Source organism: Danio rerio, chromosome 12, assembly GCF_049306965.1.
Source record: "Danio rerio strain Tuebingen ecotype United States chromosome 12, GRCz12tu, whole genome shotgun sequence".
NCBI lineage: Eukaryota > Metazoa > Chordata > Actinopteri > Cypriniformes > Danionidae > Danio > Danio rerio.
In genome coordinates, this window is record NC_133187.1 from 27,728,896 (window position 1) to 27,753,018 (window position 24,123).

The window sequence follows — 24,123 nt, forward strand, 5'->3', positions numbered from 1 at the left end:
TCTTTAATATTCTGCTTTCTTCTCTGTCTTTAGTACCCCTATGTACAGCAATTTGGTCAAGTTGATCACACTCCCTCCACTGGCTTATCATGTCCCACAACGTAACAGTGGTGTCAATGCTTAAGCAAACCACCAAAAGACAACTAGACTTATCAGACCAAGTGACCTTCTCCCAGGCCAAGGTCTAGTTCCAGTCCAGGGTAATTGGAAATGTGCCTTTTTGTGAAACTTAAAATACATTGCTCTGAGCATGTTTCAGATGACAAATCCTCAAGAGGGCTTTGCCTACACTGAAACAAATAATGTCTGCAATACTGTTGCAATCAATTTATATGTGTTGCATTTAAACAACCTAATTAATTTATTAATGTTCAACTTAATTTGTTTGTTTAAATTCAGGCCAAATAAATTATTTACAACAATTTACCTAAAAAAAAAAAGGAAATTCAAGGAACCTTTGAATTTTTATTTCAGGATACATTTTTGTGAATCTGAAATACATGACTTCTTGTACACATCTATGAGAAAGGCAGGGCTTATCGTGCAGATCACCTACCGAACCACTGACCTAGCCTTTCCCTAAACCCAAGCAATATGTCATGTTATTTTCTCTATACATAAACGACCTTCCTTCAGTCTGTGCAAATGTCCTTGTTCACATGTATGCAGATGACACAGTCATTTATACAAATGGTAAACACACAACTCAAATAGCAGATAAACTTACACGAGCTATGGCTCATGTCTCAGAATGGTTAAACCAGTCTTGTCTAACTACCTGGTCACAGGCAAGCAAAACAATGCTAAAACCCAAAATCACTATACAAACAGACTTTAATTAAAATACCAGATAAAAGGCCTCTAAGACATCTTCAGTAGACCATTTTACAAAAACATAAACTGTTAAACTGGGAAAATGTCATTAAGTATTCAAACTTTTGTCTGATGTATAAAATCATTCATGGTCTGTCATCTCACCTCTCAGTCGGTTTGTAAACATAAGGAACACCACACAGAGAGCAACACCAGGAGCAGCCCGAGGACACTGTATTGTACCACATCCAGAAAAGTGCCTTTGGTCAGGGAGCCTTTTCAGTTACAGCTGCACAGGAGCGGAACTCTGTCCCTGGCAGCATCAGAGAAATAACAACTTACAATGTGTTTCAAAAACATTTAAAACTCTGGTTTATAGAAAATCAGATGTGTCATCATTCGTATTAGCGTGAACTTACCAATCAGGTTACCACTAGTGTCTGTCATTTTAATGATTTGTTATTTAAATATGTTTAACCACTCTTATCTCTATTACATAATGTTTTCAGTTTATTTTGTACATAGACATTTTTATTAAGATCTACTTAACTATGTCTACTTAGCTTGATTGACATAATCTATTATTTGTTGATAGCATGCCACTGTAAACATCATTAGTGTGAAAAAGAACAACGTCAATTTATCCACAAACTGCAGTGAAATGTATGCTTAAGTTTGTTTAGCATGAATTTCCAATGAGCATGTGTTGTCTGGTTCTGATTCCTGTGTGCCCATTATAAGTACATTCAAAAGAGGACAGGGGTCATCATAAGCACCCTGACAGGTCTGTCTCTACACATAAGCAGTAGTGTGCAGTGCACTGTGTTGTGACACATTCCTCCCATAACAATCATTAAAATTTTATGTGACTTGCACCACAGAAGACCTTTTGTTGGCTCCGACCAGACGAGATGAGCCTTGGGCGCCAACACTTGCTGGTTTGTGGTTTGTCCCTTCTTGGACCACTGTTCTGCTGACCAGAAGCCACCCATAAACCTTTCTGAGATCCTCTTTGACTGGTCATAATGTTTGCTAATCAGTGCAGACAATGTAAGTTCCCAACAGTTCATAACTTTTCGATTTATTGGCTAATTTGTATGATTTCATTTATACAAACTTTCTTTAATTTAAAGATAAATGGAAATTATCTTTGGCTTCACCACACAACCACATCTGTTCACATTACACATATCACAGAAAAACAGGCAACACAAACACATGCAATATAATCACATAAATCACATTAAAAGCTCAACTAAAACCCTACATACTTAAAACCCAATATTTAAAATTCTAATGGCAGTCAGCACAAATGACATTTGATACACATTTTTCTTTACTTGAGGTTGCCTAAAATATTGTTTTGATGGCAAGAGCTGAAATTTTGTGAGCTTTTTTATATATTTTTTTATTTTTAATGCACTCACCTAGTTTGCACACACCTCATTTAAAGAGTTTTCTTTATTTACATGACTATGAAAATTGTAGATTCACACTGAAAGCATCAACACTCTGAATTAACACATGTGGAATTATATACAAAACAAATATTGCGAAAAAGAAATGAAATTATGTCATTCTAGGTTCTTCAAAGTAGCCACCTTTTGCTTTGATTACTGCTTTGCACACTCTTGGCATTCTTTTGATGAGCTTCAAGAGGTAGTCACCTGAAATGGTCTTCACGTCACAGGTGTGTCCTGTCAGACTTAATAAGTGGGATTCCTTGCCTTGTAAATGGGGTTGGGACCATCAGTTGTGATGTGCAGAAGTCAGGTGGATAGACAGCCGATAGTCCTACTGAATAGACTCTTAGAATCTGTATTATGGCTAGAAAAAAGCAGCTAAGTAAAGAAAAATGAGTGGGCATCATTACTTTAAGAAATGAAAGTGAGTCAGTCCGAAAAACTGGGAAAACTTTGAAAGTGTCCCCAAGTGCAGGCACAAAACCAATAAAGCGCTTCGAAGAAACTGCTATAGCAAACTGTGAGATATGTAAACTTGAGATTTTTTTAAACTTGAGTTGCCATTTATTTTTATATTAGATTTTTAAAAAATATTTTCTAATACTCTAAGGTCCAAAAGTGAAGAATTTATGTTATTTATTATTTGATTGTTCAAGCTACCCCACAGAAGTGCTCTGTGTGTTAACAGAGTTGTTGAATGTTAAAATAAGGTGAATTAAATAAAAAAAGGAACATACTGGATCTGTTTCTTCGTTTTTTTTAATTATTTTTTTATGAATTATAGAAGTATCGGATCGGGTTTCAGTATTGGTGGATGCTTAAAATTAAATGACTGACTCAAGGGCAAAAAAAACCTGATTGGGACAGCCCTATTTATAATCATTTTATTATGATTTGCTTATCCACAAATGGGGGGTGGGGTTTGGTGGCACATCTTCTTGTGAATAAAATCATATTGATTTGCACAAGGCAATGCAGTGACGCAGTAGGTAGTGATGTCACCTCACAGCAAGAAGGTCGCTGGTTCGAACCTCGGCTTAGTTGGCGTTTCTGTGTGGAGTTTGCATGTTCTCCCTGCATTCGCGTGGGTTTCCTCCGGGTGCTCCTGTTTCCCCCACAGTCCAAAGACATGCGATACAAGTGAATTGGGTAGGCTAAGTTGTCCGTAGTGTATTAGTGTGTGTGAGTGTGTGTGGATGTTTCCCAGAGATGGGTTTCGGCTGGAAGGGCATCCGCTGCGTAAAAACAGGCTGGATAAGTTGGCGGTTCATTCTACTGTGGTGACCCCAGATTAATAAATGGACTAAGCCGACAAGAAAATGAATGAATGAATGAATGAATGATTCGCACAATCAGCCATTTTTCCGACAGTATGTCAAATAGTTACATTTCCTCATAAGATTGGGCTGGCGTAGAATATAACAAATGCAGTTGTACATTCTTATGTTTGTTTATTTTACAGCTACCTTTTTATTGCAAACTAGGATCTTCAGTGTGTGAGTTTGTTTGTGGAAGTGTGCTGTAAGTTTGCAAGCAGAGCAAAACATGGATTTATGGTTGTTAGTAAGCGTCAGATTTCCTCCTATTGTTGGAGGGTGTTGATACTGTCAAGGAGGAGAAGGGAATGAGTGCGAGGGGGAGTGGGAACTGAGAGGGTGGGGAGAAAGACATGCTGGATACCGGCTGCTTTAAACAGACAGACAGAGAGAGAGAGAGAGAAGGAGAGAGGGGTGGGGAGTTTCCAGGATTGTTTAAGGCTACTTTTAAAACTGCCACCCGGAGGAACATATTCAGTACCTCTGAAAAGCAGGATGGCCCAGACTCTGCCTCTGCTGCTGTTGGCTGTGCTGAATTCTCTGAGCTGCCACAGTGAGGTGAGGGCCCGGGACCCTGACGTGGAGGAAGAGGAGGCTGTAGGGAATTTAGGAAAACCAACTGGCACTATTGAGACGGCTCACCTTATGGAACAGTCACATCAGGGCATCCCGATGCCTCCAGCTGGCACAGCTCAAGACTCAGCGGCTTTGAGAGAGACTGTCCATCCACCTACACGAAGAGGGTGAGTCAAACAGGCATACATCATTCAAATTAGTTGCACTTAGTTTGAAGAAAACTTAGTTACAATATGAAGTTCAATATGATGGATAAATGGGAAAGATACATTAGTTACACTCCTGAAAATAAAGTTTTTGCAGTGATACCACATTCTTAAAGTATTATTTACCATTTTGTTTCTTATATTGTAAGGTACTGTTAAAGAATTATTATTATTATCAAATGATGTTTAACAGAGCAAGGGATTTTTCACAGTATGTCTGCTATATATTTCTTCTGAAAAAAGTTTTTTATTTTTATTTTGGCTAGAATAAAAGCAGTTTTAATTTTTTAAAAACCCTTTTAAGGTAAAAATTATTAGCCCCTTTAAGCTTTTTTTGATTTCTGTGGATGCTAAAGTTTCTTTGTTGAACTATCAATGCCAATAATGAGCATTTGTTTTTGAGACCTTTATTTTTATGTGTGTAATATAATTGTAAGTAATGTGTAATATATCTGTTCAGACAAGTTGCAAGGTCATAGGTCAACAAATTTTTAAAGCCATCACTTGTTGAACTTTTATGGGACTAGTGAGAAGTCTGGACATGCCTGCTCCTTATTATTAACATATTCCACATTGTAGAATGGTAAGTTAAAAGTTCTGAAATAATAGTCTATTGTTATACTATTGTTTAAAAAAAAGTTAAAGTACTATTGTTTTTAAATAGACACATTAATCTGAGGAAATTTACCGACTGTAAATATGATGCTGGACTTCACCTTGGACTTTCAGTCATACAACCCTTAAAAAAGGAGACCAAATTAGACTAAAATTAAGTTTTCCACAACTATTTTAAGCAGCATTAATGTTTTTTATAATAAATAATTCAACATACACAAATGATTTCTGAAGGATCATGAAATGCAGAAAACTGGAGCAATGATGCTTAAAGTATACAAGTATTAATCACATTCTAATCACATCACATTTTATAATACAGTGAATAGCATATACAAGTACACCCCCTTTTAAATTCATATTTTTTTAATAGGAAGCTATAAAATATTACATTTGTGCATACACATTAGATTAGTCAGTACTGAAGCCAAATCTGGAGCTTATCTAACAAATAACTTACGATAACATTTCAAAAACTAGTACACAAAAATGTTATAGAAAAATATTAAATACAAACAAAAAAAAAAGAAGAGGAAAAATCAAAAGAAAAAAATAGCTGAAATTTTGTAGGTTGTAATTTCATTTTGCAATATTTAGCTTGATTTTAATTGTATTGTCTTTCGATTTCTAAATATGTTTGGTGACTAAACTATTATTTTAATAAATATATCCGTTTAATATATCTGTTTTGTTAAAATGCACCAAAATACATTGTCTATATTCCCTGAGAAATGGAAAAAAAATATTAATTTTTAAAATGGGGTGTACTCAATTATGCTGAGCACTGTGTTAATATAGAAAACAAGTATTTTAAATAAAATTCTAAAAAATTGTAATATCAATTTAAATGTATTATTATTATAAAAAAAATGGCAGCTTTGGTGAGAATAAGAGGCTTTAAAAAAACACTTAAATTTCAGCCTTTTAAGATTAGTCTCAATCTTGCAATGCTTTCCCAAACATATTCTAATGTTTGATCGACAGTAGTTGACTGCATTTCCCATGTTATTTGGCCAAACAAATCCATTTAAACAAGTAACAATAAAATGTATCCATTATCAATGATGCTTTACATTGACATGCATTAAAAAATAATAAAAATTAAACCACATTCATTTCTATTTCTCTACAAAAAGTCAAAAGTTTAAAGTCTTCAAGACCAAAAGAAACTAATTCCATCATGTGCCCATGGTGTTTCTCATTTTCTTATACATTGGAACCACATACAGTATCCATCAGACTGTACACATCTATTCCACAAAGTCTTGATTTCATTAGTGTTATATTAAATAAGTCAGTGCTTTCTTTCCCTATATTTAGGGAGGGAAACCAAAACAAAAACAAATGAATTTGCCTGAGAGGCTTGATTACAGTAATCTTACAAGTTTGGGCTTCAGTGATCTAATCTCTAAACAAATGCTGGGAAAGTATTACAGTGACTGACACAGTGAAGAAACACACACTGATGAAGAGGCCTGTACTGAATGTATAGGATTGGTCTTTTCATGTATATTTATATCTTTATAGTCAGCTCTCTTTAAATGTTTTAGCTGATATTTCAGTCTTGGTAACACAGTAAGTCTCTTTGAAAGCTTTCTACTTCTTTCTGGAGAATAAGATTTAGTGAAAGAGAATTTAGATGCTCACATAACAGCAGTTTTTAAAATGGGATGTATACCTTTTAGTCTGGACCAGAACAAAAGACTACAACAGCTGTGTCCAGAAAAGACACAAGAGGAGCGCTAGCCCTAAGTGTTTAGGTGTTTAAAAGAAAATAAAAGAGAGATAAAGAGAGGCCGAGATGAAAGAGAGGTGGTCTGATGAAGGATGTTCAGATGTGGGTAGATGGAGACAGATTATTGATAAAGTTATAAAGCGGCAGACAGGGCTAGAATGACTGAATTAGGGGCTGAATAGGGGCTGATGTTTTACTGGACAAAGGGGACTTTGGTTGAAGGTGGCAACGAGAGGAAACAGAACAGCCTACTTTTATCTCATCTCTTTGTTTCTGCTGTAGCGGATGCACAAAGGAAGGTCAATTGAAAAAGCATGAGTTCATACAGGAAGTGTTCTCTCATTTTATACAGCTAGAACTGAATGAAGATGTGATTTAGGTTAAACAGCGTTTACTTTCACAAACTATTTTACAAATAGAGTCAGAATAGTGAGACAGCCTAAGAAATTAATCTTTAAAATTACAATGGCACTAAAAAATGGTTCATTGCTGATGATTCAAGCTGAATTTAAACACAAATTTGAATGTTGAGCATTGCTAAATTTAATGTGTCTTAAATTCAGCCCATGTATTGTTTACAACCACTTTGTAAATCCAGTGAATTTCAGTGATATAATTTCAGTGAGTAATAAATAAAAATAGACAAACAAAACCCCTTGATGTTCAATGGATAAAAAATGAAATCCTCTTGACTTTTAATGTCTGAAATAGCCTTTTTAAAATTCCACGATCTTCCAGAAGCACCAAGACCTGCAGAATCCCTGCTAGTTGAAACTGTAGTATGCAAAAACTAGTGATCACACTTTACAATGAGGTTTTATTAGGTAATGTATTTACAAACATGAACTAATTATGAACAAATCTTGTACACTAATTATTAATTCTAGTTACTAATGCATGATTAACATCCAACTTGTTGCTTGTTAACATTAGTTAGCGCACCATGAGTTAACAAGAACTGTTAGTATTCACGTTAAATAACGTGAAGAAATACTGTAATAAATCTATTGTTTATTGATTGCTCTTAACTAACATTAACTAGCACAACTTTAAAGTTTTACCAAACCAGTGTATAACAAATCATTACAATTCAGAAAATTAAGAAAAGAAATGGTTGTAAAACTTGAAAAAGGAAAAAAAAAGCTATGATATATATATATATATATATATATATATATATTTATATATATATATATATATATATATATATATATATATATATATATATATATATATATATATATATATATATATATATATATATATATGTATATATCACCCCCCTCTCTTAGATTTGAAATGTATTCTTCTAGTTTGTCTCGCAGTTCTAACTTAATTTCCCAAAGTTCTCAAAAAAAATAAAAAATAAATAAATAAATAAAAATAAATATTCAACATTCCATTGAGCTTTGTAAAGAGTGTGGAATGATGTACATTATAAGCAGCAAGATGTTCTGGGAGCTCTTTGGAGGTGTTCTTTTTGTCTGTGACCATTCTAATGGCTTTCAGATATTTTTCTTGGTCTAGCACAGGGGTTCTCAACATTTATTACTTTTCTCTAAAATGTATGTATGAAATGCTCATTTAAACCTTTATGTATTAAAATAATAATAATAATGATGATAATAATATAAAATACATTTGTTGTGTCTTCTATTATTGATTAATATTATTATTTTGTGGTAATAAGTTTTTGTGTAATTGTGTATTTGTTCAAATCAATTATTTTTAATTTACACAAAACATGAAAAATAAATAAATGAATTTAAGAAATTCTTCACTTTTAATTCATATTTTTGTTGCTGCATTCCTATAATCAGTATTTTATAAAAAATATATAGAATTTTATCATTTTATATGAAATATATATTTAGTTGTAAAATACAGTAAAACACCCTAAATCTGTTGAAATTCGTCGATCTGATTGTGGTTGAGTTTGCAGCTGAATATTACTTGGAGATCGCTGACTGGGACCGTAATTAGTTCCGCCAGAGCGCGTCTGAAGCTCATATGAGAGTTTATTTTACATTCTATGGCAGAAACACCTCTGAGCCTCGCTAGATCCTCCTGTATGAGCGCACATCCGTTATATAACACACACAGGACATTAATTTGGACAACTATGTGGATATATGAAATAGTTTACACAAAAATACACAAAGAGAGACTTTCAGTTCCACTTCACGCATAGTTTGTGAACGAACAGACTGTTTTTGTGTTGAGTAAGTACTCAATCAGGGAAGAGGAGAATAATGCATTACTTAGATCATTTTAATACAGCATATTGATAATGAAATCCAAAAATTATAGGATAATAGTGAGAGTTAATTTTAATCCTGCAGCCCACCTGCAAGCTCGCTTAGTCCCACTAGTGGGCTGCAGCCCACCAGTTAAGAATCCCTGGTCTAGCACATTTTTCCTTCACAACAACTGCTCCTGTGGTCTTCCATTTTATTACTATATTCCTGACTGTTGAAATATAGCCTTTATACCTTTTGATAGCTTTCTGCATTCTTCTACTAATTCATGTTAATGAAATATCCAAATATTTAGGCCATTAGGAAGTTCTTTTGAGGTTCCCATGTTGCTGCATTTAGGTTCACAATAAGGAGAAGCACAACTAGCAATCAGCTGTCTAAGGTATCCTTTTTCATGACTGGTTGCACCTGTGTTAGAATTGTTAGGGTTCACTGAACCACTCAAATAAATTTTGTGTTGTAATCAATCAGCATTAAGTGAATACAAGTTTTGAAATCCACACAAAAGAGATTGAACACAGTTACAATTTATTTTCACTAATCGCATACAGCTACGCTACATAGTTCTGTCTAAAAAATAGCTCATTACCTTTCTCTACAAACTGAATGGCATTCTACTGTGATCTTCTTTTATAAAGATAGAGCTCACAACCATGCAGCGACAGAGGGTTGCCCAAATTTTTGCATAAGACTGTATGTATTCAGAACTGTGGGAAATAATGTCGGAAATAAAAAGGCAGAGCAATGCATTTGTGTCCCATTTCCAGAAAATAAACAAGACCAAATCCCATGTGCACAGATGCTAAAAGTCATCTGGGGGGAATAAACTGTTCCATAAGCTTTACAAGACCAAGCAGTGAATCTGAACAAACAGTGAACCTAGCCAGACAGTCATAACCCCATTCATGTATTTGAGGTCTGGTATAATGATCCTAATGAGAACAATACTCTGAACTGTCCTCTAAACCAGTGTGACAGTTTATACGTCATCGGCTATTGTCAGTGTTGGGAAATGAGACTATTACACAACATGCAATTGAGAACAGTCGTCACCTTTTTAAACATACTTGTCCAGTGTTTGACAGGATGCAACAGACTCACAAACTAGGTCAATTTTGCAGAATATATTTTGTGCATGTTTATGAAATACTACACCACAGAAAAGCACAGACTTGCCAAAATAAGATTAAAGATGTGTAAACATTGTAATCAATGTGGATTCATCAGATCTTCTCCGATACAACAGAAAGCAAAAAACAAATGCAACGAACGTGCCAATAGAACGACATATAAAACCTCTTGCTCAATGATAATATCTTGCCTAGAGCATGTTGGAAAGGGTACAACAGGAAAACAAGAGCGTGTATCTTCATCAGTCAGCAATCGCCTGTGATCTCTGCTCTCATCTTTTACTTTTCCTTCTTTTTTTTCTTCACATTAACCCAAACCTCGTCTCTCCCATCAGAAACTGGTGTGCGTATGTGAATCACCGTGTGGTCACCACAGCAGTACTCTGTGCTACAGAGACTCAAACAGTAAAGTCAATGAACCCCTGTCCTGGAGGAGCTCCTGACTGTCAAGTCCTCATGTGAGTCACTCTCATAAACAGCCTTAGTACTTACATTTTTTAAAGATGTGATGATGATGATCATGATGATGATGATGATCAGGTATAAGCAGTCCTTACGGCCAGCGTACAAGCAGAAGCATACAACCCTCTCTTCTATTCACTGGAATTGTTGCCCAGGCTACAGTGGACACAACTGCCTGGAAAAAGGTAACAATACATCTGGATAATAGTTCACTTTAGATGTAATTTCAACACTTTTAAAGCAACCCAGGCTAATTCTTAAGACATACCCCATATACATTTCTGGAGAGAGCAAAATACGTCCCAGGAGCTACGTTTTTTTTCGCAGTTTTTGTTATTGCGAATCTGCCAGATGCCGGTGTGTATGTTTTTTGAGATCTCAAATTTCTCTTGCAAGTGCCAATCGTGCCTGCTCCTCACACGTTAATCCACCAGATACCGCAGTTAACAAACTTACTGACGGACCGACTAATCGAATGATTGAAAAGTAATTTAAGAAAAAAGACAAGGCCCTTGATTTTTACCACAATTTCAGATTTGACCACATTTTTACCCTGTTATTTACTTGTTTGTTTTGTTTTTTGGCTTCCGTTTTCATCTTACCTGCTTTCTGGAACAGTTTTTCACTGGACCCGAACCCTATCGTTGCAATCAACTTCACTTTAAGTCCGCCGACGTACATTTCGAGCTACCGGACAAACTGGTAACAGCAGGAAAGCCTTTAATAAACTACGGCAGTTTGCGTTCACTTTACAGTAAGAATGATTAATAAATGCATATGAAACAGTCCCTTAAAAGTCACATCTTGCTTTCAGTTTCGGACTTTGGCGCACTTTGCACTCACACAAAAAGTAAACCGTGCTCAGACACCTCTTCCAACCGGGCCAGGGCCGGCCAAGTGAATCGTGCCTGAGCCCAATTCAGCGCACTCACACTTCTCAACAGATCGGGGGAAACGGGCCTGGGCCCTTAATGCATGTAAGCGAGAAAAGGAATGGCATCATCCCACCCGTAGCGTTTGTTTAAAAGACGAAATGCAGCCATACATAGCTCTAACTACATAATTTGCGACTTCCAGAAATGTATATAGGGGGACGTTTTCAGAATGAGCCTCTGTTGTTAAAACATAGATAATAATTAAAGCTGATACTGATCATAAAGCATCATAACCTGGTATATTTAGTACCCATCAATGACATGTGAAGAACATAACAGAGGATTTTTATCTGAAACTTTGGTCCTTGGCAATTCATAAAATGCCAGTTGCTACTGGAACTTTACAAAGATAAAGAAAAAACATACATGAAAAACTAAATTAAAACGTGCCGTTAAGGTGTTAGAAGGCAAAATAATCGGAATGGGGAAAAAAATGAAAATTATTTACAACATTATTACCTTTAATCCACAGCCCCAGCAAACAATCTTTACAAACAAGCTTTGTTGCATAATAACGCTGTTTGTTTACAACCATTTACAGCCCTATGGGTTTTTGAAAATGACCTTTCATGCAGTGTGAAACACAGCTCTAAGAGAAAACATCCAGCTGAGGTTTAAATCTGAAAGTGCACCTTGTTTAAAACTATTGATTCTTTAAAGAAACAGTCGACTCTGAATAAATGAATCAGTTTGGATTCAGATCTTTAGCTTGAGCACGTCAACGTCGATATGATACATCATCAAATATGAAGTCCTGGTTCTGGTAAAACCTGAACGCACCTGAGTTAAAGTTCATTTTCACAACAATGCCACAGTAAAGCCAACCATGTGCTGTGTTTGCTCCTGTCATTTACTTGATGATTGATACAATAACCTACACTGCAATGCAGAACTAGTCAGACATTTGCTATTAAAGGAAGGGGCCGCATAGACAATATTTATGGGACTTTATCAAACTTTGACAGAGACATTGTGAGTAGCTGTTACAGTTCACATGGACCAGTTTCTTCCTCCATCCAGATCATAACATGTACAGTAAGTGTAATTAAAATTGTTGCCTTGTTTTCTGTAGTTTGCAAAATATGCATTTAAGAGTGTTGTAATTTGTAATCGCTCCGTGCAACTTATAATCACATACCTGTTATAGACCACTGCTTGTAATGTATCTTTCAGGGAAAATCTCTATGGGGCTGTTCACATATCATGTCCATAACCACGTTGAAAAGCAAAAGGTGCTTTTTCCTGTACCGATTTAAATGCGTTCCTGAACTCGAATTAATATAAATGTGTGTTGTTGTTATTACTTGGGGTTAGGTTTAAGAGTGGACTGATATGCTGGTGTTTAACTGCATTGCTTTATTGCATTCCTGCATTAGGCATTGTGCATAGCCGTGGTGGGCGTTTCTCTCTGTCTCTTGCTGAACCCAGTCGACCAATCACAACTGACTGGGCCATCACACCAATCAGCACAGATTAGCCTCACGCAAAGAAGGGGATTGGGAACAAATGAATCGCTGAACAAATCATATGGGAGTCGTTGGGATAATTAGGTAAAAATAATTGCGTATTATAAGACAATGAAAGTGTTTTCTGAACTTGCATGCATATCAGCCTGTTGTTGGAGACCCCCAAAACCAAAATATGACCTTTCATAATGCAAAATAGGGGCTCTTTAACATAGATTGCAACATTCAAGATATGCAAATGTGGCATTTTGATAAACAATACAAGACACTCATCTTCTCGCTCCACAATAAACAAACAGCCTTTGCTCGATCATGTTTGAGTTTGGGCTTGTGCATGTGTCAGTATACGACAGGAAGCTTGGCTCCAGACTCAAGACTCTCAAAACACCAGTAATTCTTGACTTTTGATAACCAAGGACCATAGTTTTAGCTTGAAAAAAAAAAAAAAAACATCCTGCATAACTTCATTCATGGTTGAACTATCCCTATAAAAGGAATATCAGAGTGGCCTATCCAGTGTTGGCGACTCATGTGTTGCTTCCTTTTTATCTTTTTTTTTTTTACAGACAAACCTTCAAAGGATGAGAAGCTAGCTTCAAAGTCTGAGGTTAATGACAATGACAACTCAGGCAAGTTTGTTGTTTTGGGCAAGGCTGGCTTTAACTTTAACCTTTCATACCTTGGCTCCTTTGTTTTTAAAACACCCTTTTCTGACAAACAGAGGAAATATTAAGCAGGCCTGTGGCTCAGTGAATGTCTATCAACAGGAAAGGGAGAGTCAGTTGGCACTCAGGATAGCTGGAGAAACAGTGACTTATGCCAGAACGATAAAAGCAGTAATAATGTTTAACCATTTAAAACATATGATCACACCTGTGTGATCAGTCTTGGCAAGTCCCTGGAGCAATTCACAACAACGGTGTATTTACAACGTTCAGTGTGTTGTGTCATTAGCTTTTAAACTCAAATATGCTGTCCTACAATGGCTAGCTCTGAGCTACAATACGAAAAGCATGGTCCTTTTCATAAATCGCAATAAATCAGTGTTTTGTTTATGTTAGTTTATTAATATAGCACATTTTTTACAACACAACATTGCCCAAAGTGCTAAACACAACCAATACTAAATAAAACAAAACCTACATCACATACATAACAATTAAAACATAAAGCAAACCCCTTAACATTAAAAAGGCACAAGTGCTAAAGAACAAATGGAGTTTCAAACCTTTTTAAAAACAGATACAGTAGAGTTGGAGCATGTCTGATGTGGGGTGGAAGCCTGTTCCAGAGTTTTGGGGCGATAACAGCAAAAGCCTGATCCCCACTTCACTTACACTGGGACCTTTGTACAGAAAGAATAAATTGATCAGAATACCTCAATGACCTACCAGGGTTACACACTTGTAGTAGGTCTGATAATTAAGGTGGTGCCAGATCATTTAAGGATTTAAAAACAAACATTTATAGTTTAAAATCAATCCATGACCTAACAGGCAGCTAGTCCAAAGAGGAAAGAACTGGGTATATGTGCTCATACTTGCGAGTCCCTGTCAGATGTCTCGCAGCTGCATTTTGTACTAATTACAATCTATTCAGGGCATTTTGACTAATACCCTCATATAGAGAATTGCAATAGTCTAGTCTTCCCAAAGCATGGATCACCTTCTCAAGGTCATTAAAAGAGAGAAATTACTTCACTTTTGCCACAAGTCGTAGATGGTAAAAACTGGATTTAAGAACTGAATTTACTTGTTTGTTAAATTTCAGGTCACTATCGAAATAAAACCCTATGTTTCTAACAACAGGTTTTTGATAAGTTGATAGCTCACCAAAACCTACTAAATGCAGAAGGTTAGGATCACCAAACCAGACCAGCTCAAGTTTTTTCTTCATTGAAATAAAAAAAAAAAAAATTGACAAAAGCCAGGTCTTAACCTCGACTAGACATCTCATAAGGGAGTCAAGCCCATTTTTAACACTACTTTTAAAAGGAACATAAACCTGAGTGTCGTCAGCATTAAAATGAAAAGCCACCACATATTTACGAAAAATAGATCCTAGAGGTAAAATATAAAAAGAAAATAAAATAGGTCCAAGAATAGACCCTTGCAGAACTCCACATGTCAGGCGTGTGGAGGATGAAAAGGTCTGACCAACATTAACACAAAAGCTTCTATCTGACAAATAAGATCTAAACCATTTAAGAGCAGCGCCCTAAATGCCCACCAATTTCTCAAGGCAGGGAATAAGGATATCATGGTCTATAGTCAAAAGCTGCAGTAAGGTCAAGAAGCATAAGGATCAGACCCCCGAGTCCCTAAATAACAAAATGTCATTCATCACGCTTAGCAGTGCAGACTCCGTTCTATGATATGCCTTAAAACCTGATTGAAAAACTTCATGAATACTGTTAAGCTCCAGAAAGTTTTGCAATTGTGTTAAAAAAGTTTTCTCCAAAATCCAAAATCCTAGGTAAAAAGGGTAGCTTAGAAATAGGTCTAAAATCAGACAGCACAGTTTATCCAAATTTGGCTTTTTCAAAAGAGGTTTCCAAACAAATAACATTTACTTTGAGAATCATACATTTAAATACACATAAGTAGTGGCAAAACATAATATGTATGGTTTGTAAAATACACACTGATGTTTATGAAGTTGGCAATAACAATTATTTTAAAACATAAATGATGTGTGTTATTCACATAAGAAACACAATGATTAGGTTACTAGAACTATTCAATTTAACTCCTCTTTATTTGTATAGTGCTTTTACAATGTGGATTGTGTCAAAGCAGCTTTAGAAGATTATAGTGAATTGAGTTTTATAGTGAATTTTCAGAGTTTAAGTTCAATTAGGTCAGGTTACTAGAACTATTATTTTATCCTTCTCTTAGTTGAACAGTAACATACATGTGTTTTGGGAGAATTTGATGAATTAACGTTGTAAAATCCAGCAGCTCTAATTATTCTAGCAGCCTTAGCCGGATTATTTAAAACTTGCATGTGAAATTGTCCCTTCGTTTACATTTAGCTTACAGGTGATTGTCAAAATAAATAAAAATGCTATATTATGCATGCCAGGACAGTAGTTAGCATTGTAACTTTGTAAAGTCACGTGTTTATATTAAGATGATAAGGGTGCAACTTATTTATATACTTGGGTGTTTCAGGTGTAAAAAATACCATTGTGTAAATGAAACGCATTAAGGTTTTGATTTAAGAGGGACAGCAAGATCTTTTCCCCTACATATCCAAAATATCTGTCAGACTATTACTGTGATGCTAGATTATTTTCCCAGTCTGTTAAAATAACCATGCACAGAAAGGTCTGTAACAGTCTTTGTCTCTTAAAATGTATCCTGCAATCTTCTCATCCTTTAAAAAAAAAATAATAATTTTACTGAAAACAGTTTAAATATAGACCTTTGTACTTAAAGTCAAAAAGGCAGACTTTTTGTAAAGGTTTGTGCCAAATACCTCTAAGCCTGCTATTAAAACAAAAAATAATATTAGTAAAAATAATATTTGGTTTCATAACATTGTTACTTTGGGCCATTTACTATAACTTTCAACAGAGTATTTTGAGCTCTGCAATGCTCTACATTAAGTTCATGAATATGCTTAAGCCCTAAAATAACCCTTCTGAAATGGGGAATATGCGTGGGACTATTATTTAAAACTCAGACTTACAATACTGTGGTTAACCTTTGTAGGTGGTGGTACTTTTTCAGGAGGTAAGACGGAGACTGACCTAATGGAAGATGCAAACTGGGCTGACAAACCTCTGCAGGAAACTCCCATTCATGATTCTTCTCCAAATAAAAGACCTGATTGTAAGATACACACCTAAGCATAGCTGAAAAACATGTAAATTGACACATTACAGTAGGTATAATCCAAAATTTTAGATTAAACCGCATGACTAAAACAATGACGTCTTCCTCTGGAGGATATCCTCTCTTTCTTATATACAACCTCCAATGTGATGTAATCACCCAGAGATGTGGGCAGGCGGATAGAGGAGAAAAGGGCAAAAAGTCATCACTGAACCACAAGCTCAGCATGAGTCATGGAATAGCTGTTTCGATAGGGGTTTATAGCTTCTCCTTGAGTCTAGCCTCATTCAAAGAAAAGTTATCCAGCCAAAGAGCTCATTCAGTTTTCAATGCAATTACAGCATGTGAAGGAACATCCATCAAAAACGCATTAGTTATTAGTATATTCAGGCATGGTGAGATGGGTTTGTGTAGGAGGCATGTAAGGAAAGGGTTATTCTTGATTAAGTTACCGAAAAAAGCTCATGCAGGGTCTGCCAGGCACAATTATTTTCTCTAGGGGCTCCATTCCGGCATGAGCACAGCTATTTCTGTAACTGTGTGAAAAGTGCTGATCTAGACACAATCTCCCCCACACAACATCAGACACACACACATTATATTCCTCCAGCATTTGAGTGGCTTGTTATTGATATTCCAGGGGACAGAGAAGGGATCTCCGCCTCTAAGCCCCTGCCAATCTTTGATTCATCTATTCTGTTGACAATGCATCAGTTAATGTCAACAATGATGAGTCAGATTCAACCAGTGCTGGAAAGCTTCAATCAAACACTAGAGCATCTGTCCAGTGAGGTGAACACTCTGTCTCGGGACTTGCAGCAGTTGCGGATGGAACAGAAAGACAACAGGTTCATCAGCAGGGGTGAAGGTCATAGTGGACCTTTTGAAGACAGACTAGAATACAACCATCTCCAAATCAGCCAAATAAAAACTCAACTTGAGGCACAAAAAGATCAGATGGAGAGGACCTTTCAGACTCAAAAAGAACTGCTGAAACACAACCTAACGAAAATTAAGGAAGAGTTGGATGAGCAGATCAGTCAGAGTCAGGAATCACAGGTCAGTCAATCACTTAAACTCTTTAAATGACTACTCAAAGTCCTAACACAGACATTCTCGACTCTTCATTTTCCTGTAGAGATCAATTGCAACCTTAATCTAACTCCTAACCTTTTTTTTCTAGTAATCCTGTTTAATTAGGGTTCGAGCTAACTCTGCATGAATGAGGATCTCAATGGCCAGGGTTGAGAACCCTTGTTTTAAACACATCAAAAGGTGTGCATAACTCATGATTTGTGTTACACCAACAGATCAATCTTCAATCTCTTACTGATTTGGTTGTGGAAGTGAGATCTGGCCAAAAAAAGCTGGAAGGGGCACTGCAGAGAGAGCGTGATAAATTTGTCAATCTGATGGAAGGCCAGCCAACACAGGCATCAGGAGCGTGGGAGGCCATCACTCGAATAGATGAGAAGGCACAAAGTAACTCTGTTCAGCTCAGCAGCTTGTCAGAGGCTTTGAAAGACTCTTCTAGAGTCGTCCAGGATCTGAAAAGAGACCAAGTGAAACTAGGAAATAGTTTAGAGGAGGTCAAACAACGCACTCAAGTCCATTTTGCGGAGACAGGTTTGGAATTAGAAGCTACCCACATCAAGGTGGTCAATAGCCTAGGTGAGCTTACAGCTAACGTAAGTGCACATGAGGGTCAGTTAAGAGAAATTGAGCTTGATCTGGTGAACATCTACAATCTACTACAAAGAAATGATTCAGTCACTGCTGAGCAGACCTGTAGCTGTAAAGTAATTAACAGTTCCCTTGTTAGGTTGGAGAAGGAGGTGGATAATGTTACCCAACTAGCGAGACAGAATAGTCTTGCACTTGAGGAGGCTGATTTAGAAAGGAATGAGGCTACTGAAATGGAAGATCTTCAGCACGGCCTGCTGAATATGAAGGAATCATTGGCCTTTGAGCAGGGAAGAAGCAGGAGCCTTCAAGACAGCATTTTACAGCTACAGGATTCACTTCTGGACAGCAAGCTTGAGATTCAAGGCCTGAGAGAGCAAGACGGGGAACAGTCCGCTGAAATTCAAGGCCTATCTGCCGCCTTCTCTTCCCTCCTGAATGATGCTGTACGCCACTCTGAAGTCCTGGAAGTCCTACTTGGAGAAGAAGTCTTGGAATTCACACACTGGTCGCAAAGCCGACAGAAGGATCTCAGTCTTCCAGATCTTTTACAGACAATTCAAATGATGCAGCAAAAGATTGAAACACATGATCGGAGCCTGACTTCACTTCGGAGAAAGCATCCTGATGGAGATGAGATGAATAGTGATGATCCAGTTCCATATTCAGAAAAGCCTGGGATGAAACAACAGATGAAAGGCACAGAAGGTTACCAAACCTCTTCAGCAGACCCTTCGAATGCAGAGGATGATGTGGATTACTCTGTTAGTGACTTCTGGAGTTTGGGAAAAGAGGTGGAACAATTAGCAAATAGAATATCCATGTTGGAAGAGCGCTGTGGAAACAGCACTGAGCCACCTGGTGGATCTGTTTTGGAATTGCAGGAGGAAATAGCATCCTTACGCCAAAGCCAAGAGGATCATTTGAGACTTTTTGGAAAACTGTTCAGTAAAACAGAAGAACTAGCTAGCTCAACTAGAAGCCTGAACCTAGATGAGGTTTGGAGGATGGTAAGAAGGAAAGAAGGAAAGAGAAGAAGGGGCGACCAAAAGCAAGCAGACCATATGAGAAATGAAGAAAGGAATACCAGTGGACGCAGCAAAAGATACAGCCAAACAGGTAAGAGATCCGTTTAATACAGTTAGTTAATTTGACCTTAGTTTTTAACATTGTTTAGTACCAAAAGACCCACATAGTGAATATCAGGAATGTCCTGCTTCAACACTTACCGGTATGTTTCAAACAACCCTGAAGGACACAATTAGCTTGATCAGAAGTGTTTAATTATGGTTAAAGTTAAACTGCTGAGCTGTGGCCCTCAAAGAACTGAGTTTGATATCCCTGGTGTTAATAAAACAACACTGCCCCTCAGTGGAAAACACTAGTACTACATCATGACAAAGCAGATTTTACTTTAACAGAAAATGTTCACATAAAAACAAATCTTATCTTTTTAGAACAAGCATGGTTCCCACAATCCCCAGTGGTGTTCGTCACAAACCTGGATGACATAAAGAAGCCAAATGCGGAACTCACATCTAAAAACATTCTTCTGAACTATGGTGGTATGTTTAAACCTACATCAGGAGTGTTCCAGGCCCCTGAGACCGGACTTTATCTCTTTTTAGTGACCTTAGACTTTGAGAGAGGCCTTTCATTGGCTGTACTGAACCGCAGTGGCGTTCCAATAGCCACCTTCAAACAGGAACATGGAGAAAAAATGGGGCCGGTGAGCCGAGCATCTCTGCTGGAGCTGCGACGGGGGGAGACGGTTACTTTAGAATTGACGCACGGATCATTACGAAAAGCACAGCCTGGGGACAACACACTGTCTGGACTACTGCTCTTCATTACAGAGCACAAGGACATGTTGTGATGAGAACAGGGTGAGAGACTGAGCACATCGTGCGTAACTGCCAGACATGCTGTAATTTGTATGCATGTATCCTCTTCTTAAAGGTGCCAGCGATAATTGAAATGTTTTGTAAATAGTTATGGAGTGATCCTGAGGAACATTCATAAACAACTAGGTTTTTAAAATGTGGAGGATCTATTAAGGTAAGGATCACAGTGTAAAAATAAGTTGTGATGAATAAACAAAAGGTACCAATACTAATAGAGCACATTTGTACACACAAAAGTGGATTTCAACTAGGCATGAGATGAAAACTGTTTTCAAGGTAGAGCGTGGTATATCTACAGTATCTTTTAGTTACAACGGTAACAATCTTAAAATGACCCATGCCTAATTTCAAATGACCACATCTAATGAATTATTTAGTCAAGAAAAAAACATAATTGTGTACTAAAATAAGGTAATTTTACTTAAAAATTTATACATTGGACTAATTCTGTGTACAGAACAGATTTTCCTGGTAAACATAAGGCACCTCTCTTAAAACCAGATGTTGTGCACAATACAAAAAAAAATCATATTATTCAGGCCATTTTACAGATGTTCTTACATATTAAACAACTCTGACAAAAACATTGTGTAGTCTTTTACTTAGACAAATGAGCTTAATTCAATTTCAAGAGGGATTTTACAGTATTCCTGGTAGGATTGCAATGGACAGAATGAGCATGAAACAGGCATAGAAATGCAGCCTGACCAATGAGAAAAGATGCACAAGCAAAGAGATGTATCTCTTTTTCAGGAAGTAAAACAAACAAACTGTGGCTTAAAGGGGTGGTCCACTATGATATCATATTAAATGTAGCTGTGTGAACATAAACAACATCTCTGGATGTAATACGCTCAAAGTTCAATGCAAAGGGAGACATTGGACTTTACAGAGTTAGCTTAGCAAAGTTTGGGGACTACAAAACAATAAAAAATAAGTACATTCGGGCTAGTGAGACCACAAACGCTTTAGGTTACATGCATTCACCATGTGCATATACCTGTGCAGCGAAGGGGCATGGCCAGAGGCGTTGTAATTTTATAGCAGAGAAAGCTAAAATGCAGTCTAAATACTGCTATTTTCACAGAGCTTCTTCTGTTTCTGTATTTGGGCTTCCAAAGGACATGACACAAAGAGTGCTCTCCAGAGAACTATAAAAAATATATATAACTAGCACTTGACAAAGGACAGCTTCCAGAATATCTCCCAGTTCAGTGCTGGATTCGGCTAAAAACTCCTCAAAGAAGGAGCAGCTCCAACCGTCAAAGACAAAGCTGTGGATTGTGAGCCACAACCTGTAAGTGTTTTTATTTGTTAAAATTTATTAATTACATACATAGTTTCTAGCATTAACGGTATGTTGTATTAAGGACATAAACAAGGATGTAAACAATGGGTTTATGCTAACAATTTAGCTACAAATTCATATTTATCCATCAAATCCCTGTAAACGCAAACAATCTCCACCAGTGCTGCAGTGTCTCTCTATGTGGCCACTTTCCGTTTGTCCTACATCTCAAATAACAAACACGCAAAAGATATGTAAACGTTTCATATTACTTACACAGGCTTATTCTGGGATATATGTGAAAGACACTTGTAAGATTTTATTTCAGAGAGCAGGCATAATGTTCAGCTGTGTCCTCTTTATTTTCTGTCTGATTCAGGCTCAAACTGATATGGCTAACAGCTACTCTGACTGACAGTGTTTACACAGCACAAAACCACATGCTTGTAGAGGCGTGTTGCTTTTCCTAGTGACAAGAAGCCTATCCAGGAATCACAGAACATTATGTTATCTGACCAATCAGAGCCTCTTGATGGCCTTTCGAAGGAACTAGGAAATATGACAGTCATTTTTATGTTAGCTGAGTAGCTGTATATAATCAAAATAAGATATATGAAAAAAAAAACATGATTTTCTACAAATGAAGCATAAGCACATATTGTTTTGCATCTTATAAACACAACCAAGTCTTAAAAATAAACTCTGGACCACCCCTTTAAATGCTCTTCCATGATTCATCCACTTGTTTTCTGACTATTGCTAAGCTCTTATGAGGAAAAAAGGCCACAATGTTCTAATTTTTTAGCAAATTCCATATAAAAGGAAGTTTTACATACTGGGTCAACGCCAAATACGATAATTTACACTTTATTAGAAAGTCGTTAAATGTTTTATTTTAAATGTACTATTATTTGTAAGGTCCAGCTGCTCTCGAGTTGCAAGAACAGTGTTATTAGTCCTGCAAGTAAAAGTATCTTACCACAATAATTCATACTATATGACATGACATGAATAAATAGCACATGCATTATTCTATCACATTAGACATTTATGAGTCATATAATTCCCAAGCGTCACAACATTAGATTCAACGCAAAACTGTTTAAATGAGGCAATGCAAACAGCAATCCAATCTGAAACGGGCAAATCAGATGTGATATACTGGGACTGACTTGAAGGCGATTGGATAAAATAACACAATGGTTACGAGGCATTTGGGAGCAGTGGGCATCCATTTGCACCGACACATCTGCAATAAGCCGGGTCAGATCTGCCACTCCAAAAGATTGAAAGTCACCATATCTTCTAGATTAACAGATCTTTTACAGCTGCAGTGTTGGCAATATTTGACTGGTGGTACTTCAACACTTCGGCCAGAGCTGGAGTTATGATCACATCAGTCATGAACTTTCTGTATATAATCGGTGAATGCATTTCTAGTCTTCAAAAAATGGGAAGGGTTCCACTAGAAAACCTCTTCGTTCAGACAGATCTAATGAATTGTTGCTCAGAATGTAATCAACTGAAGGAATAAGTCTTCAAAAAGCCTATTAAATTTAAATATCAATATGTAGCTAAAGGGAAGCTTTTGTTTGTTCGTTTGTTTTATACATATATATGATAATATGGGTCGTTTGATTTCAATTGAGCTGCAATTCGGTGGCCACTACAACACATCGCTCAAATGCAGTGTCCATTTTGTGTTGTTAACCACAACACAGCACATCCCAAGAATATGGATGGGGTCCAGTCCAAAAATCACCCCAAATATGTCCACTGTTCAAGTCATTTGCTTAAACCTTGGCTCCCGAATGGCTCCATTACTGCGCTCCCATGACAAATCATGCTAGTCCTCCATACCAAAGTATCGTATTTCATGGCTTTCACAGAAAGCACCATATGCTTTTCAGTTCTCTCCTAAAACATAAGAGTTCCTGAAAATAGAAAACATAGTGGTGATGGGGCTGATGTTAGTACCGATGCCTGTAGATAAGTTGTCCTTTTCGTCCTTGGTTCCCCATAGATGCGTTATGGCACATACTGTCCAGCAGAGAGTGCTACATGACACTAAGAGCATAACTGCAACATGGGTGAGGAAATATGGCCAGAAGGGGAGGTAAAAGTTCTGCTCAGCAGTGCCCCCATAGGTCTGGTTAGGAACTGAAGCAGTAATTCACAAAGTGAGCACATGTATCTCCTTGATTTCTTTCAGACTGGCAGCGGAGCGAGTACTGCTCATATTTTGATGTCTTGTGATTCAACCATTTTGGCGAGTGATTTCTTGACACGAAGAGCTGTGAGGCGTGAGGCTGGATTGTGGGCCCAGCATTCAGACATAAGTTTTAGCATGACTCGTAAGCACTGCATTGAGATGGAGACAAGAGAGCAGTGGTTTTAGCCATATATTTACAAACAATTGTCAACATCATGCAAA

General features: G+C 36.9%; 2 protein-coding genes and 1 long non-coding RNA gene across 6 annotated transcripts in view; 1 reads left to right on the top strand and 2 right to left on the bottom strand.

Moving 5' to 3' along the window:
* Positions 1-3,049: 3,049 nt before the first annotated feature.
* Positions 3,050-16,696, bottom strand: LOC141376809 (uncharacterized). The gene is made up of 3 exons (XR_012388012.1): positions 14,204-16,696; positions 10,605-10,749; positions 3,050-4,322 (listed from the first exon to the last, which is right to left on the bottom strand). It is a non-coding gene; the product is annotated as an uncharacterized lncRNA (long non-coding RNA).
* mmrn2b (multimerin 2b) lies at positions 3,975-20,611 on the top strand. Of its 3 annotated transcripts, none has more exons than XM_068224779.2 (8): positions 3,975-4,335; positions 10,448-10,570; positions 10,653-10,759; positions 13,542-13,604; positions 16,710-16,811; positions 17,455-17,873; positions 18,125-19,616; positions 19,955-20,611. In XM_068224779.2, exons 1-8 carry the CDS (start codon positions 4,088-4,090, stop codon positions 20,371-20,373), a joined length of 2,973 nt encoding a protein of 990 aa, XP_068080880.2. In that variant the 5' UTR covers positions 3,975-4,087; the 3' UTR covers positions 20,374-20,611. The 3 variants fall into 3 exon arrangements, with proteins under 3 accessions (XP_068080880.2, XP_073774593.1, XP_017214016.4); XM_017358527.4 differs by having other exon boundaries at positions 4,069-4,335; positions 16,692-16,811; XM_073918492.1 differs by lacking the exon at positions 16,710-16,811.
* A 1,929-nt stretch (positions 20,612-22,540) lies between these two features.
* Positions 22,541-24,123, bottom strand: part of bmpr1ab (bone morphogenetic protein receptor, type IAb) — a 70,253-nt gene continuing 68,670 nt past the window's right edge. For both annotated transcript variants that reach the window (XM_073917566.1, NM_001004585.2), the window contains 1 exon segment: positions 22,541-24,050. In XM_073917566.1, the coding sequence (XP_073773667.1) occupies positions 23,925-24,050 (126 nt within the window). In that variant the 3' untranslated portion in view covers positions 22,541-23,924.